General features: G+C 42.1%; 2 protein-coding genes across 19 annotated transcripts in view; one reads left to right on the top strand and one right to left on the bottom strand.

The window, feature by feature from the left end:
• Nucleotides 1-11,520, top strand: part of LOC138946942 (SWI/SNF-related matrix-associated actin-dependent regulator of chromatin subfamily E member 1-like) — a 61,806-nt gene extending 50,286 nt beyond the window's left edge. For 15 of the 17 annotated variants that reach the window (XM_070318377.1, XM_070318376.1, XM_070318368.1 and 12 more), the window contains 6 exons: nt 1,473-1,650; nt 2,527-2,633; nt 4,192-4,245; nt 6,271-6,447; nt 7,558-7,750; nt 9,348-11,520. In XM_070318377.1, coding sequence (XP_070174478.1) covers nt 1,473-1,650; nt 2,527-2,633; nt 4,192-4,245; nt 6,271-6,447; nt 7,558-7,750; nt 9,348-9,520 — 882 coding nt within the window. In that variant the 3' untranslated portion in view covers nt 9,521-11,520. The remainder of the gene's footprint in view (nt 1-1,472; nt 1,651-2,526; nt 2,634-4,191; nt 4,246-6,270; nt 6,448-7,557; nt 7,751-9,347) is intronic. The other 2 variants (XM_070318373.1, XM_070318378.1) reach the window with 2 other exon arrangements.
• Nucleotides 11,521-11,724: 204 nt separating this feature from the next.
• The window catches only part of LOC138946945 (uncharacterized), a 57,521-nt gene continuing 51,422 nt past the window's right edge, over nt 11,725-17,823 (bottom strand). The window contains exons 17-19 of one of the 2 annotated variants that reach the window (XR_011449477.1): nt 16,736-16,828; nt 13,829-15,799; nt 11,725-13,690 (exon numbers count right to left, since the gene is read on the bottom strand). Coding sequence is in view for 1 of the 2 variants with exons in the window: in XM_070318385.1 (XP_070174486.1) it covers nt 15,731-15,799; nt 16,736-16,828 (162 nt within the window). In the remaining variant the exon portion in view is untranslated. Of the gene's footprint in view, nt 15,800-16,735; nt 16,829-17,823 lie in introns of both variants that reach the window. The other variant, XM_070318385.1, reaches the window with a different exon arrangement.

Here is a 17,823-nt window from a genome sequence, read left to right as displayed (position 1 = left end):
ACAAAACATCCTCTTATCTTCCAACAGCTATGTGAAAAGAAGCCACAAAACATCCTCTTATCTTCCAACAGCTATGTGAAAAGAAGCCACAAAACATCCTCTTATCTTCCAACAGCTATGTGAAAAGAAGCCACAAAACATCCTCTTATCTTCCAACAGCTATGTGAAAAGAAGCCACAAAACATCCTCTTATCTTCCAACAGCTATGTGAAAAGAAGCCACAAAACATCCTCTTATCTTCCAACAGCTATGTGAAAAGAAGCCACAAAACATCCTCTTATCTTCCAACAGCTATGTGAAAAGAAGCCACAAAACATCCTCTTATCTTCCAACAGCTATGTGAAAAGAAGCCACAAAACATCCTCTTATCTTCCAACAGCTATGTGAAAAGAAGCCACAAAACATCCTCTTATCTTCCAACAGCTATGTGAAAAGAAGCCACAAAACATCCTCTTATCTTCCAACAGCTATGTGAAAAGAAGCCACAAAACATCCTCTTATCTTCCAACAGCTATGTGAAAAGAAGCCACAAAACATCCTCTTATCTTCCAACAGCTATGTGAAAAGAAGCCACAAAACATCCTCTTATCTTCCAACAGCTATGTGAAAAGAAGCCACAAAACATCCTCTTATCTTCCAACAGCTATGTGAAAAGAAGCCCAAAATGTCTTCTTATCTTTTAAATATCCATGTGAAAGCAAGCCCCAAAATGTCTTCCTATCTTCTGACAGCTATGTGAAAACAAGCCACAAAATGTCTTCCTATCTTCTGACATCTATGTGAAAACAAGCCACAAAATGTCTTCCTATCTTCTGACAGCTATGTGAAAACAAGCCACAAAATGTCTTCCTATCTTCTGACATCTATGTGAAAACAAGCCACAAAATGTCTTCCTATCTTCTGACAGCTATGTGAAAACAAGCCACAAAATGTCTTCCTATCTTCTGACAGCTATGTGAAAACAAGCCACAAAATGTCTTCCTATCTTCTGACATCTATGTGAAAACAAGCCACAAAATGTCTTCCTATCTTCTGACATCTATGTGAAAGCAAGCCACAAAATGTCTTCCTATCTTCTGACATCTATGTGAAAACAAGCCACAAAATGTCTTCCTATCTTCTGACATCTATGTGAAAACAAGCCACAAAATGTCTTCCTATCTTCTGACAGCTATGTGAAAGCAAGCCACAAAATGTCTTCCTATCTTCTGACATCTATGTGAAAACAAGCCACAAAATGTCTTCCTATCTTCTGACAGCTATGTGAAAACAAGCCACAAAATGTCTTCCTATCTTCTGACATCTATGTGAAAACAAGCCACAAAATGTCTTCCTATCTTCTGACAGCTATGTGAAAGCAAGCCACAAAATGTAAATGTTGTAAAGCGCCGGGAGCCAATTGATGGGACTCACGCTTTAGAAAAGTTGTTTATGATTATTATAATTATTAATGTCTTGTTCTCTTCCGACAGCTGTGTGAGAGCAAGCCCCAGATCTCGGACGACATGTTTGGCGGCATGGTGCAGCGGGCGCGAGAGGACCTCAAGCAGCGCCACCTACAGATGCTGCAGCAACAGGAGGAGGAGCGACGGCGTCAGGCCTTGCAGGCAGACAGCGACAAAAAGGCTGAGGCTGAACAGACTGCCACAGGTTTGTGTCAGTGTGTGTGTGTGTGTGTGTGTGTCAGTGTGTGTGTGTGTGTCAGTGTGTGTGTGTCAGTGTGTGTGTGTGTGTGTCAGTGTGTGTGTGTGTATGTGTGTGTCAGTGTGTGTGTGTGTCAGTGTGTGTGTATCAGTGTGTGTGTGTGTATGTGTGTGTGTGTCTGTGTGTGTCTGTGTGTGTGTGTGGAGGTGGTTTTGTGGGGGTGGTTTTGGTGGGAGGGAGGTGGGAATGATGTGTGTGTGTGGAGGTGGTTTTGTGGGGGTGATGGTTGTTGGAAAAGATGTGTGTGTTGAGGGGGTGGAATGCAGACTGCAGGCAGACAGCAACAAGAAGGCTGAGGCTGAAACACCTGGTTGAGGGGGGGGGGGGGGGGGGGTTGGTGATGGTTGTTGGGATGTGTGAGGATGAGGAACGCAGACGTCAGGCCGTGTAATTTTTTAAAGCAGACAATGAGAAGAAGGCTGAGGCTGAAAAATTGCCACAGGTGTGTGTGTGTTTCCATGCACATGTGTTGGTCTGTCTGTATGAAACAGTGGATGCCTGTTGTACTGTTGATAATAATAATAATAATGCAAACTTTTATAGCGCTATTCTAGAAAAATGTCTACTCTTAGCGCTTTACAATACATACATCGACAAGCATACTATACACGCACAGGCAAAGAAACCGACCAAACATAACCAACAAACTATACATGCACAGGCAAAGAAAGCGACCAAACATACAATACACGCACAGGCAAGATAACGACCAAACATAAACAAACATACTATGATACACGCCTTCTACTTTTGCATTCTTTGCCCCCTCCCCATCCACTCCCAATTATGCACAATGAATTGCATCATTAATATTGTGAGCAGATGACGCAGCCAAACCAGTAGACGCCGTGGAGACCGATGCATCCACCCCCCAGCCACCCTCCTCAGTCCCAGAGGCCATGGAAGTTGACAAGGATGACGACACACAGGTGGGTCACAGATTGAGCTGAAGGTTTTGTTGTTGTTGCTGGTGTTGTTGTGTTGGTTTGTTTTGTGTGAGGGCGCTAGTTGTTCATAGTTGTTATGTTATGATATTTGCACATAATTTGGAAATATTGCGAAACGCTTTAACAATATCAGCAGGCCTAAAACAACAGCTGAACGCTTAAGTAGAAGAAGATTTAACAATGGAAAGAAAATGTAATGAAACGATAGAGAAGAAAGACAAAAAAAAGTCGAAAAATAATTCACGTTTGTGTACACTATCCTAAAAAAATATTTTATTATAAGTTTTATGCTCTGTTTATTGATAACAGTTTTTGTTCTCTCAATGTAGAAAGTTCTTTCACTTTCTGAGTTCAGTAAGTTTTATCTTGTTTAACTTAACCTTGAAAATGCAGCGGAGAGGAGGAAAACAGTTGAAAGAATTCTGTATTACATAGAAATTAGAAAAGAAAATACAAAGGATTAAATACTTAACCGACATTGTCTCTTTTGTATATGATATGCTTATTCAGACAGTTACGTTCCAGACATCTTTTTTTTTTTTTTTTTTTTTCCCTTACACCTGTTCCTTGTCCCGGTGTGCTCTCACGCCGCCCCGTCCCTGTACTCACTGCTCCATCCACATCTGAATTTCGTTCCGCTGCCAGACTTGTCGATTTTACAGACGCTCCAGGGAGGACGTTCCAGACATCTTGTTTACCAATTGAAAGTGATCTTATGTCACCTTAATGAATGTGTAGTATTTTAAGCATGTATTTTACATTGGTTGAATTTGGCTTGTCGTCAGTCCTGCACACCCTGCCCTGTCTTATTGCATGACCTTTGGTGTTTATTGCTATTTGTGTGTGTTGTGTCTTGTATGATTTGTTGTTGGTACGGGCAAATCGTTCTGCAAGGATCTGTGTTCCGCATCTTCAAAATATGTTTGTGTATTTTAAATTTTATTCTCTACGGGAAAACCCAGGGGTGTTCTCACCCCCTGTCAAAAACAATTTTCCTCCGAAAGCGGAGTATGGCTGCCTAAATGGCGGGGTAAAAAACGGTCGTACACGTAAAATTCCACTCGTGCAAAAAACACGAGTGTACGTGGGAGTTTCAGCCCACGAACGCAGAAGAAGAAGAAGAAGTCAAAAATTCAAGAAGTAACGCATACAACGTGAGACTGAATGTTATAGTCACTGAGTGACTGATGCATTGATATTGGTAATCGGGCCTGTCCTATGAATGCATAATGTAGTCAGCTATGTGTCTATGAATTACTCATTGCTTCTGAACAAAGCAGGCTCAGCGCTGAATACGTTAGGCCATGAGTGCTGGGGGAAGGAAGGTTTCAGTCCACTCCATGATATATCGCAGCGTGGAGATGCGTTTTAACAAAAAGTTGAAGGAAAGAATCTTGAATCAGTTCTCTAGAGCGCTGAAGGTTTTTGTTGAGATAAATATGTTTGCAAAAATCAGGGACTTCAGCAGTATGCATGTTTAATGTATAATAGATTTATCAAGATTACTGAGTTGCTAAGTTACCAAGATTTTCTCTTACAGCCACAAACTGAAGAAACCAAGACAAGTCGCTCAGAGGATAAAGGCGATGAAGGGGTTAGTGTTCAAAACTAACTCACTTTCAACTAACTTTTGATTTTTGACTCACATGCGAAGCAAAAGTGAGTCTATGTACTCACCCGAGTCGTCCGTCCGTCCGGAAAACTTTAACGTTGGATATTTCTTGGACACTATTCAGTCTATCAGTACCAAATTTGGCAAGATGGTGTATGATGACAAGGCCCCAAAAAACATACATAGCATCTTGACCTTGCTTCAAGGTCAAGGTCGCAGGGGCCATAAATGTTGCCTAAAAAACAGCTATTTTTCACATTTTTCCCATTTTCTCTGAAGTTTTTGAGATTCAATACCTCACCTATATATGATATATAGGGCAAAGTAAGCCCCATCTTTTGATACCAGTTTGGTTTACCTTGCTTCAAGGTCAAGGTCAAGGTCACAGGAGCTCTTCAAAGTTGGATTGTATACATATTTTGAAGTGACCTTGACCCTGAACTATGGAAGATAACTGTTTCAAACTTAAAAATTATGTGGGGCACATGTTATGCTTTCATCATGAGACACATTTGGTCACATATGATCAAGGTCAAGGTCACTTTGACCCTTATGAAATGTGACCAAAATAAGGTAGTGCACCACTAAAAGTGACCATATCTCATGGTAGAAAGAGCCAATAAGCACCATTGTACTTCCTATGTCTTGAATTAACAGCTTTGTGTTGCATGACCTTGGATGACCTTGGGTCAAGGTCACATGTATTTTGGTAGGAAAAATGTGTAAAGCAGTTCTTAGTGTATGATGTCATCGCTAGGTTTAGTTATTTGACCTTGACCCTGAAGGTCAAGGTCATGTAAAGGTCAAGGTCAAGCATGTGAGTCGTATGGGCTTTGCCCTTCTTGTTGTAAATGGTACCTGACCAAGACAGGTGCTTAAAGGTAGCATCCTTCCTGTGTAAGTGTCATATCTGTCCAGGCATTTACAGGGGATATGAGCATTCTTTCACTTAGACGCATTCAACAAATCTTCACCCTGGCCGCTTTCTGTGCATCGTAAAAACTTTGCTGATGCCAAGATGTTATTCCATGAAATTATTCAGCAACAAATATGCACTCAGCACAGAACGCGTGCAGGGTGTTGATGTTTGGAATGTACTCGTGCTCGGGGATACTCTTCTCCCATGTAGAAGCTGGCCAGGTGTGCACATGACAGCATGTGATTGCTTGCACAAGATGGCAGGCCTGTACCTTTAAGTTATAGCTGTCAGGTGATTAAAGTGTTGAAGCTAATGCATTTTCTACTAACCCACAAATGCACATTGAATTCTTTCAGTTGTTTTGGTAATTTTTGACGAAGTTGCTCATGAAATATAGATATGATTAATTTAGTACTGCTTTCAGTCAGGAGACAAAACCATGTCAAAAGCGGGAAAATCTCATTTGATTTTTTTTGTTAACGGAATAGTCGGTCTTGTCTTCTCTGGAAAAGAAACAACCATAAACACAAAACCTGAAGAGTCCCAAAACTACTTCTTAGAAGAAAAAAAAGGAATTGTCAGACATAAGTTGACAATTTTCTGTAAATGTTAAAGCCCCACCTGAAGCAATTCGTAAAAATCAGAACTAAAAGTAGATATGATTTATAAACTGCAGCTTTTCAAACTACAACTGATTTCAGTCAAATGGACATTTACAACTTCCATCATGTCCAATCATTCTGCAGCAACTTAAACAGATTCATGAGAGATACGTTTAGTATAATTTAGCAGAAGCATAATCAGATTTGCAAAATGAACTGACTTAGCAGGGTAGAAGAAGACTATTTGTGTGAAATTTCACATTATAGATTGACATTGTATTGTGGACATTTCTGTTCAGCTGGACATTTACGAATTCGATCATGTCTGATCATTCTGCAACAACATCAACAGATTCATGAGGGATCCGCTCAGTATCAGTCTGCAGACGTATAATCAGATTTGCAAGATGAACTGACTAGGAGAAGACTTATTTGTGTGAAATGTCACAATTAGCCTGACATTGTATTGTGGACGTTTCTGTTCAGCTGGCTAAGGTGTCACATGACCCGGGTAGTCAGGACAAAGAGAAGGAGCAAACAGAGGAACAAAAAGACACGGAACAAAAAGATTCTGAACAGAAAGACACAGCAGTAAAAGACACGGAACAAAATGACACAGAAAGTCGCGAAGACACACCAATGGAAACAGACAGCAAAGAAGCGGTTGGTATTGAGTTCTGAGTTGTGTGTGAAAGAGGACATATATACAATGGTAGACAAAGTAGACAAGTACTTGAAAAATAGTCATTGTTTACAAAGTAGCCCTTTTTTATTTTTGAAAAATAGTCATTGTTTACAAAGTAGCCCTTTTTTAATTTTTTTTATTGAATTCCTTTTATGTGTACTGCTATTTGTTGTGCAAGTATTGGGGCTTGGTGGGAGTTTGGTTTACGTTTGTCCAGGATTTGGTTATGTGGTGACATTGTTGTTGTCTTTCACCTGCTGCACTGTTCCTTTCTTTTTAATTTTGTGTTACTTTTTATCTCTTAAACTTTGACCACAACATTACCCAGTTGTACCTACCAAATCCCCTATCCCCATCTATCACAATTTTCACCATGCATTCCTCAGCGTGAAAGGTATGCTGTAGGTTTGTCAGCAATTTGATTATACAGAGCCCCCCCAACATTCCCACACACCACAACAACCCTGCTCATCAACATTTTTCTTCTCTTTGGAAGTTTTTAAGAAAGGATGTTTTGTTGAGTATGTCAAATGAATATGTTCTGTTTGTCTTCCCACTTTGAACACTTACAAACACACAGAGGCATGCTCTCTCTCTCTCTCTCTCTCTCTCTCTCTCTCTCTCTCTCTCTCTCTCTCTCGCTCTCGCTCTCGCTCTCTCTCTCGCTCTCTCGCTCTCTCTCTCTCTCTCTCTCTCTCTCTCTCTCTCTCTCTCTCTCTCTCTCTCTCTCTCTCTCAAAATCAGTGGGGGTTTTTTCTGCAGATTTCATGTGACATGTTTTGAACTCTAAACAACGAAGTGACTGTGGTAAGATGAACAAAGTTAAAAAACAAAGGATTACTGTACTCGCCGTTTTGAACTGCTTTCATATTGACCAAGTATATGTGAAATGGTGATTATCTAACAGAATTTAGGATAACAGGAAGAATATAACAAGAATTGTATCATAAAAATCAATGCTTGAAATGTTAATTGAGACATGTGCAATATACCAGAAAAACGTTTTGGCTTTCGAGTTTGAGTTGACATACAAAATTACGATACATTGAAACAGGACTCATCATGAAAACAAAATCATCTCTTCACAGGATGCTGTTCCTACCAGCCAAGAAGGCAGCGGTGATGCCACACGCGCTGTTGTCAATGGCAACCAGCCATCAGACACTGCCCCAGCACAACCAGCAGCAGTGGCCGTTGTTTCTGGTGATGGGGATGGTGATGCTGCAGCCGCTGCCCCTCCCCCTTCTCAAACAGCCGCTGAAGGGAAGCCACAGTCGGACAGTAAGTACAGCGGAGCCCCTTTTTAAGACCTCAACAAATCTGACTGGTCTTAAAAACGAGTCTTGAAATGGGGGGTCACTTTACACAGGTTATGAAGAGAAAGTCAGAGAAAACACGGTCTTGAAAGGGATGGAGTCTTAAATTTGATGGGGGAGGGGGGGGTCTAAAATGGGGGTTCTAGTGTATTATGGAGGTCTTTCATTTGTCTTGAAACAACATTTTATTCAAGTGAATCATGATACAGTAACTAAGAGAAAACAGAAGGGGCACGATTCCTTCTTGGTTTTCAATGTCCCTTCAATATACTTGGCTATTCGGGACCACGGAAGGGGCAGGAACTCAAGCATGAACTTACATGTCCCAAAAAAAATGAAACATTACATGGATAGTTGTTACATCGGACTTAATAATCTTGGTTAAATGCCCCCTCCCCTCGACACGCACACACACGAACTAACACACATGCATGCACGTACACGCGCACACACACACACACACACACAATCTCTGTATTGTCTTGTCGCTGGGAGAGAGATTTTCAGATGTTCAGCCAGTAACTAGTCTATACAGCACAGAGAATCGTGTGCTACAGTGAAGTCCGGCTGTAGTGATAGACCCATATAGTGATAGTCCGGCTGTAGTAATAGAATTTCTGGGTCCCGGTCCCAGTTGTTCATGTTCTTTGTTAACTTAGTCCGGTTGTAGTGATATTTTTCAGTCCAGATATAGTGATAGTCCGCTTGTAGTGATACTATTTTCAAGTCCCGGGGAAGCTAAAGTCCGGCTGTAGTGATAATGTTCGAGAGTAATCTCCCTTTACCAACATGGCGAGCAAAAGCCAGCCACGCACTGTGCTTACCCTGAAGCAGAAAATTGATCTGACAATTTTTCATTTAACCCTTATTTCTAAGTGGCCCTTCTCTCTCTCTCTCTCTCTCTCTCTCTCTCTCTCTCTCTCCCTCTCTCTCTCTCTCTCTAAAACACACACACACACGCACGCACGCACGCACACACACACACACACACACACCGGCTGTTGAACTGCCAGGACGGGGGTAGGTTAACACAGGACATTTGCAAGCCTGACAAAGACGACAGAAGAAACGTCACAAAACGAAATCAATAGTGGTTCCAAAATCACCTTGTTACTGCCTTGAGGCTAGTTTACCAAATGTGCCGCCGCATGTAGCAATAAAAGCTTTGAAGATATCACTACAACTACAAGCGATTGGCCGGATGTAGTAATAAAACCTACAAAAATATCACTATAACCGGACGTCCGGATGTAGTGATAAAACCTACAAAAATATCACTATAACCGGACGTCCGGATGTAGTGATAAAACCTACAAAAATATCACTATAACCGGACGTCCGGATGTAGTGATAAAACCTACAAAAATATCACTATAACTGGACGTCCTGGTGTAATGATAGTCCGGATGTAGTGATAAAAAAATTTGGTCCCGAGGGCTATCACTACATCCGGACTTCACTGTAGCATGTTTTCATGTGTGTCTTCTGTGACAATGCATGCGCAAGTCCCTTTTACTCTGTGTTTAACCATTTCTTTGTAGTACTTTCTTTATGATTGACAGATGCAGCAGAGAAAATAGGGTCCGAACCTTCAACCACTGAGCCTGCCCCAACACCGCCCGCTACACAAGCCCACGCAGAGACCGGTGAGGCACCGCCACAGAAAGAAGAACAGAAACCTGAGGAATCTAACACAAACGGGTCGCCAAAAGAAGAGGGAGAGAAGAAAGAATGAAAATGAAGAGAAACTCATAGACTTTAAGAATTTTACACCGCAGAAGTGTTTTATTGCCATTGAGATTTGTATAGATCTACCAGAGAGAGGGGGTAACCGTGAAAACATCTTATCAACTACAGAACCATCAGCCAGTTAGTTTTTACCACTTACAAAAATTGATTGCTCAAAGTTTCTTTCAGAGCAGAAATTGAACAAATGTATGATCAAAAATATTTAAAACGTGAATCAACAGATTTATTAAAATATAGGATAAAAAGGAATCTTAGACAAAATTAGCTGTATTGTGCATTAAGTGGTGCTGAGTTTGTAAAACTGAAATCAATCAATCAATCAATCAATCAATGACGCTTATATCGCGCATATTCCGTGGGTACAGTTCTAGGCGCTCTGCAGTGATGCCGTGTGAGATGAAATTTTATACGGCCAGTAATTGCAGCCATTTCGGCGCATATTTACCTTTCACGGCCTATTATTCCAAGTCACACGGGTATAGGTAGACAATTATTAACTGTGCCTAAGCAATTTTGCCAGGAAAGACCCTTTTGTCAATCGTGGGATCTTTAACGTGCACACCCAATGTAGTGTACACGGGGGGGGGAGTTCGGACACCGAAGAGAGTCTGCACACAAAGTTGACTCTGAAATAAATTTCCGCCGAACCTGGGATCGAACTCACGCTGACAGCGGCCAACTGAATACAAATCCAGCGCGCTACCAACTGAGCTATATCCCCGCCCTGACTGAGCTACATCCCCGCCCTGACTGAGCTACATCCCCGCCCTGACTGAGCTACATCCCCGCCCTGACTGAGCTACATCCCCGCCCTGACTGAGCTACATCCCCGCCCTGACTGAGCTACATCCCCGCCCTGACTGAGCTACATCCCCGCCCTGACTGAGCTACATCCCCGCCCTGACTGAGCTACATCCCCGCCCTGACTGAGCTACATCCCCGCCCTGACTGAGCTACATCCCCGCCCTGACTGAGCTACATCCCCGCCCTGACTGAGCTACATCCCCGCCCTGACTGAGCTACATCCCCGCCCTGACTGAGCTACATCCCCGCCCCAAATCAACATTGACATTAGTTTCTTGCTTTTCGTTTTCATAATTCATTGGTATGTTCAGTAACTTGTGACTTGGAGGAGTAGGGAGCACTATTGGTCAAGACATTTTGAACCTTTTTATCTGTGTTTGTATTGGCTTGTGTCTTTGTTTTATCATGTATCATTCATCTCATATCTTGTGTAAAGGGGGCAAAAGAGACTGCATTATAAAACGTTGAGACATGTGTGACAGCATTTGAGAAAAGGAGTATAGGTCGCACTACACATTTTCAAGTTAGTGCTGAGATGAAATTTTTTTCTATTTTGACCTTTTGGACTCGAAAACTGAACATGTTATTTTGCGCCCAGCTCTGTTTCCCTTGCACAGTGTCTGTAAAGCCTATACCTTCTGAGTTGGATTCCCACAAACCTGTACATTCACAAACTGAACATGTTATTTGCGCACAGCTCTGTTTCCCTTGTACAGTTTCTGTAAAGCCTATACCTTCTGAGTTGGATTCCCACAAACCTGTACATTCACAAACTTAACATTGCCAATCGAAGACAGTCAGAATGAATCTGTGGGTATTTTTTTATTCTTTTATTACTCAGTTGCCTTTGCTCTAGATCATGACTTAAAAACTCATTCGTGAAAAACTTTCAAATGTACCCCTTTGTGTGTGCTGTCACGTATGGTTGAATTATGCTTGTCACTGCCATCAGGATCAGGTGTTCTGTAAATTGTGGGGTAAAATCTGTCGTGTACAAGTTCAACAGTCTGTCCTTTTGCTGTAGTCCCACCTTCATTCGCTGTATTCGTCTTATTTAATTTATTTCATGAGCGTGTGCAAGTTGTCGGTGTTGATCAAGGGGTGTGGGTTGAATTGTCGGTACAAAGTGATGAACTCGTTGTCTGGTTGGAAGTCAATGTTCAATAAAATTGTTGTGTTGAAGATTTGTGTTTGCTGTTTTTTGTTTCAAGGGAATTGCATGCACGTCTGCAAGTTGAAAATTAAGGTATATGGTAAACTTGTAATAAAAAGTATAATCCCACATGTGCAAGGACACACACACGTATGCATGCAAGCACATACACACTCGCACTTTCTTTGAAGAGAGTTGGTAAAAGACAGGAGATGAAACTCTTGAACAGAAACTTAATTTTCTGAAGAAACCTTCCACTTTAATTCCATAAATTACTCGAATCAAAATACTGTTTGATAACTGCAGCACCAGTAATGGTGTCCCGTCATGCAGTGCACACCACACGTAACCCAACGTTCATGCAAGGGGTCTCTTTGTAGTCGCATCAAAGGAAACACTCATGGGGTGTCAAGTTTTGACTGGTTTCCAAAGAATTGTGATTTCTCGTCTGAGCAACACATGAACTCTTAATTTTACAAATTATCATTGTCTACCATCAATGTGTAATACATCTACAAAAATAATTTACATTTGTACAATTTGCTTTTTACAAAATTCATCACACTGGCTCAGAAAGACGAGAGTGAAGGGACGAGCTGCATAGACTTGCTTGATGCCTCGCACGTTTGCTGAGTTAACTCATTGTCTCCCAGGTATGGATATATCCGTACCCACTCATATGGCTCTATCAGACCAGGTACGGATATATCTCCTCAGACTGTTAGCTTCAGTTGCTTCCTGTAACGTCCATATAACGCCTGCATTCCAGCATGTTGATACACAATTACTACAATTTTGAGTGACCTGCTGCAGCACAGCTGGTCTCGGCTTAAAAAATCTTGGTCAACATAGGTGGGGTACAAAGTGTTGAGCGTGCATTCCTTCCCATGTAAGCAATAATGTGTTCACCACAGACAGACTTTTACAAGGAATAAGAGCCTTCTTTAACTTGGACGCATACCAAAAATGGAAAGCATGGCCGCTTCCTGTGCATGGTGGTGAAGGATGACCTTGTCCCATGTAGAGCCTATGTTGGTCAACATGACGGGTCGGCAAAGGATTGTATTTGGAAGATTTCATGGTGTAATCTTAGGACTAAACCGACGCCAAAGCATTTATAGCAAGGCTATGCAACTTACCAGATAAGACACAACAACAAACTGCACAGAAAATAAGACACACAGGGCGCAGAGAAAAATCACAGACGGAACAAAACTGACTGAAGGTTGATTAAATATAAATATCACAGATAATTGTTGACACTGAAGCAGACAACGTTCATGACAAAAATATCCACACTCATTACGAACAGAAATGGTTTATGGTTAAAAGTCAATGTCGTAGAGATGGCCTGACAAAGATGTTTCATGATTGGCCTCATATATCAAAGAATTTTGTGACGGACACGTCAGCCAAAAGCAAAGTTGGCAGTACGGTCTAATTTGTCTGAGTTTAAATAAACAAGATGGCTACCACAAAAGAAAGTAAACCATGATGTTTCCAGGAGATTTTCAGGGGGGGGGGGGGGGGGGGGGTACCTCAATAAAACCTAACCTTAAACAACAAAAACACAAACAAAATGGTAGTGCTCTTGTCAAAAACTGGAGCAGTTTAAATAGCTGTGATTAAAACTTGAGAATGGAAGATTATCAAGTGTTTTGTCTTCATGTTTATTGCAACACTAACCGTTATTTAATATATTGTTACAAACATATGTGTCATTTCATTTCAAAATGAAAACGGTGAGACAGCAGTATGAGGTATTTCAAGAACTGGCGGAGTCTTGAGAATAAGAACTTTGTACTTTGGAATTCATTACGTTGGTCCCTAAATCTTGATTAAAGCATAGCTCGACAATTTACCCCAACATTTAATCAAATGCCAAACAGCCTTGCTGAAACAATTCACAAAACAGACATGAGAATTTTGAACAACGAAACTAAAGTGTCAAACCTGTACTATCACATGCACACCTGAATTTTTTCATGAAGAATCAGCATTACCATAAATACTGTATATATTCGAAATATTACAATTCTCAAAAGGCAGTTGCATATTTCAGTCTTTGTTGTATCGTCATACCAGTCTGAGACAGTTTCACAAGATTATGGAATATCTTCTAAAATTATCATTGTATATATGTACGCCATTCTTAACTTGCTCCTTGTTTTATAAATAAAAATAGAGAATACTACATGGCTTGCTGTGTCGTACCAGATTTACACGAGGTTTTGTTTTAAAATATTGAACAGCGAGCTGTTCACTATTTGAAAAAGCAACGAGTGTAAATCTGGTACGACACAGCATGCCATGTAGTATTCTGTTTATCCTACATACTGTACTTACGTTAATTTTACTGAAAACGTCTTGCAGACGAAGCAGCTAAATTGAAGACACTTGTTTTGGAACCTCGATCTCTTCTAAAGCCTCGTGCAATCTATTACGTCAAAGCAAAGAAACGTCACTCTGAAAGTGTGGCGTGACGTGTTAGTTCTAAAGATTCATCGAGGGTAATTAGTGAGCGCAATTTGTGTTTCTATAATGACGTTTGTCTCTGTGACTTTGGCATCATGAGCAGTGGAAAAACAGGTCCCTGCCAGACTTGCTTGACATGACCTCATTTACATGATATACACACGTGTGATTTGAACGATTATTATCTCACGGGTGTCTCTCTCACGTATGTAGGATAAAATAGGCCTACATTTTCCTATGGATAGTGTAACACACGAGCAAGCTTAAGTGGTTGTGTTATTATCAAGTCCTCAATATCACCTCAAACAAAAAGTGATATGACTGAACACATACACAGACAGGTATAATAAATATATGACAGTGGTACCACGCTTGTAATTTGCATTCTTGCTTTTTATGAAGCACCGTGACAATCTGTCACATGTACAGCTTGACAATAACGTACAGTACTTTCAAAAGGGCAAGCCGACATTGCCAAAGAGGCCTTTACAAAGGTAAACAGCCAAGCAGATACATTCATTGACACGAATCAAGTTATTGTAGCCTGAAATCATTACAAAACTTCAATTCCGAAACAACGTGTCCAACGAAAAGGCCGAATGCCATACATGACTTATTCATTCCAACTCCTGGAGATGACATACGTATTTTAATTTGTATTGTGCATTGTTCTTGTCCACTCTTCCTTGGTATTGATACACACACACACACACACACACACACACACACACACACACACACACACACACATGCACATGCACATGCACACACATGTTCAGGTGGGTTTTTTTGTATTCTGCAAATGGTATTACTGGCACTTGTCTGTGGACGTCGTTCCTCTTCTGTTCATCTGTTAATCTAAAGCTTGTCTCCACCCAAAGAAGGATGTGCACGCTTCATATTTGAAGCAAGCAACCCCGTAGGCTCTCAATGCAGAGTCAAAATTATAATCACTCGGTATCCACTCAGTCCTTTAGTTTGCTTTCACTGGAGCTCCTTCCAATACACTCTCCACAACGTTTTTCTTGAGCCATCAGTCCTTCCTAAGCTGAAATGTAGTAGCCCTGGACGTCGTATCCTTCATACCTGTAAATTGAAGACGGCTACATAAGCCCCTATCGTTTTCCTTTCCCCTGCAGCTTTGTTTCAAATATTTGCATGGACTACTAATCCCACTTCCAGAGTTTTAATTCTTGGGAACTCTGCTCTTCAGTAATAACGTGTAGCTGCAGCCAGACGGTGTCTCCAACGATACAGTTACCATGGTGAACAAATTCCAGAGAGTTCTTATTGGTGTAGCTATCGTTCTCTGGTCTTCAAAATCTTGCCTTTTTCGGCTTTAATTCTTGATCACGGGATTTCATCAATACTCATCTCAGTTTGTCAACATCTTTTTCCCCTATGTCTCGTCGCCCTTATATTGTGTATTGTTCATGTTCATTCCTCCTTGGCATTGACACGCACACACACACACACACACACACACACACACACACACACACACACACACACACACACACACACACACACACACACACACACTGACACACAAAATATTTATCATAGACACAATAGTTAATCTTGATTTGAATCCTGTCTTGCTTCCATCAGTTTATAAAAAGCCTGCCAGGATCGATAGTTGCAAGTGCGGCGGGCATTCGGAAAGTGGGTTCGTGCATCAGTCTTTTTTGGACCCATCGTTTTTAGTCTCAGTGTAAAGTTCATGCTTATGTTGTCAGTCGAGGCAAGGTGACTGCTTTGAGTTTATTTTGATGCAGTTGCTGCTTGTCTCAGTCTCTTGATGTACTCTGTGCCCCACTCCCTCAACAGGTTCTGAAGTACCAAACAAAATTCAATGTCATTGGTGTACAAATAAAAAGCTCAAATGTACGGGTACGGCATAAAAGACTTGCACGCATATTTTCAAAATCACATCTGAAAGCATTTCAAGTTTACCTCGATACAGGCATTAATAAGCTTAACTGCATCAACTGAGAAAATGAAAGATTGGAATGAAACTAAACAGTGATATAAAATCCTCATTTCGCAGAAAAACACCTGTTTTTAACAAGGAATTCCAATTTTAAAAAACCACCCAACTGTGGTGCAACCCAAACAGCCTACAGCCGTTGAGTCAGTCATTTCAGTGCCGTTGAGTCAGTCATTTCAGTGCCGTTGAGTCAGTCATTTCAGTGCCGTTGAGTCAGTCATTTCAGTGCCGTTGAGTCAGTCATTTCAGTGCCGTTGAGTCAGTCATTTCAGTGCCGTTGAGTCAGTCATTTCAGTGCCGTTGAGTCAGTCATTTCAGTGCCGTTGAGTCAGTCATTTCAGTGCCGTTGAGTCAGTCATTTCAGTGCCGTTGAGTCAGTCATTTCAGTGCCGTTGAGTCAGTCATTTCAGTGCCGTTGAGTCAGTCATTTCAGTGCCGTTGAGTCAGTCATTTCAGTGCCGTTGAGTCAGTCATTTCAGTGCCGTTGAGTCAGTCATTTCAGTGCCGTTGAGTCAGTCATTTCAGTGCCGTTGAGTCAGTCATTTCAGTGCCGTTGAGTCAGTCATTTTAGATAAGTGCACTACAAGTTTTGAATTCAGCCGCGAAAACGACAAGAACATAATGTACACTTTGCAGGTAGCAGTATCACTGATATAACTATAGTTGTGAAAACGGCATCATATAACAACTACCACACAAACAAAATGAACTCTTAAATGTCTAACAAGTAATCATGTTAAGATGACTGGCATTGGTGCAAGCTGTGTATATATACTCACCTCGCAGTATTCATAAGAGCGACGTAGCCTGAGGTGGACGTTCCGCATCTCCTCGTCCGAGAACACGTAGCGTGCAACCTCCCCCGGCATTGGCTGGACAAAATCACCAGTAATGCGCTAATTAGTTACTACTCAAGGCTGTTTATAAACCGAATGGACGTTGATCAAAGATGCAGCAGTGGAACCCCCTTTTTGCGACCTCCACAAATCTGAGAATAGCAGGTTTTAAAAAGAAAGTAAATTTGCAGAGGTTATGACCAGAAAATCTGAATACGCAAGGTCCTAAAATGGGGGGGGGGGGGGTGTCTTGAATGGGGGGGGGGGGGTGTCTTGAATTGGGGGGGTGTCTTGAATTGGGGGTGGGGGTCTTGAATTGGGGGGAGTCTTGAATTGGGGGGTCTTGAATTGGGGGGGTCTTGAATGGGGGGGTCTTGAATTGGGGGGGGCTTGAATTGGGGGGGTCTTGAATTGGGGGGCTCTTGAATTGGGAGGGGGCTTGAATTGGGGGGGGGGGCTTGAATTGGGGGGGCTTGAATTGGGGGGGTCTTGAATTGGGGGGGGGGCTTGAATTGGGGGGTCTTGATTTGGGGGGCTTGAATGGGGGGTCTTGAATGGGGGGTCTTGAATTGGGGGGCTCTTGAATTGGGGGGGGCTTGAATTGGGGGGTCTTGAATTGGGGGGGCTTGAATGGGGGGGTCTTGAATTGGGGGGTCTTGAATTGGGGGGGGCTTGAATGGGGGGGTCTTGAATTGGGGGGGTCTTGAACTGGGGGGCTCTTGAATTGGGGGGGCTTGAATTGGGGGGGTCTTGAATGGGGGGAGTCTTGAATTGGGGGGTCTTGAATTGGGGGGGTCTTGAATTGGGGGGGCTTGAATTGGGGGGGTCTTGAATTGGGGGGCTCTTGAATTGGGGGGGGGGGGGCTTGAATTGGGGGGGAGGGACTTGAATGGGGGGGTCTTGAATTGGGGGTCTTGAATGGGGGGGTCTTGAATTGTTGGGCTTGAATTGGGGGGGGGGGGTCCTTGAATTGGGGGGGGGTCTTGAATTGGGGGGGGGGGGGGGTCTTACAAGGTGGGTTTCACTGTACA

The sequence above is a fragment of the Littorina saxatilis genome, linkage group LG14 (assembly GCF_037325665.1).
Source record: "Littorina saxatilis isolate snail1 linkage group LG14, US_GU_Lsax_2.0, whole genome shotgun sequence".
NCBI lineage: Eukaryota > Metazoa > Mollusca > Gastropoda > Littorinimorpha > Littorinidae > Littorina > Littorina saxatilis.
The sequence above is the reverse complement of the archived record's forward strand: the minus strand, read 5'-3'. Positions and strand labels throughout refer to the sequence as shown.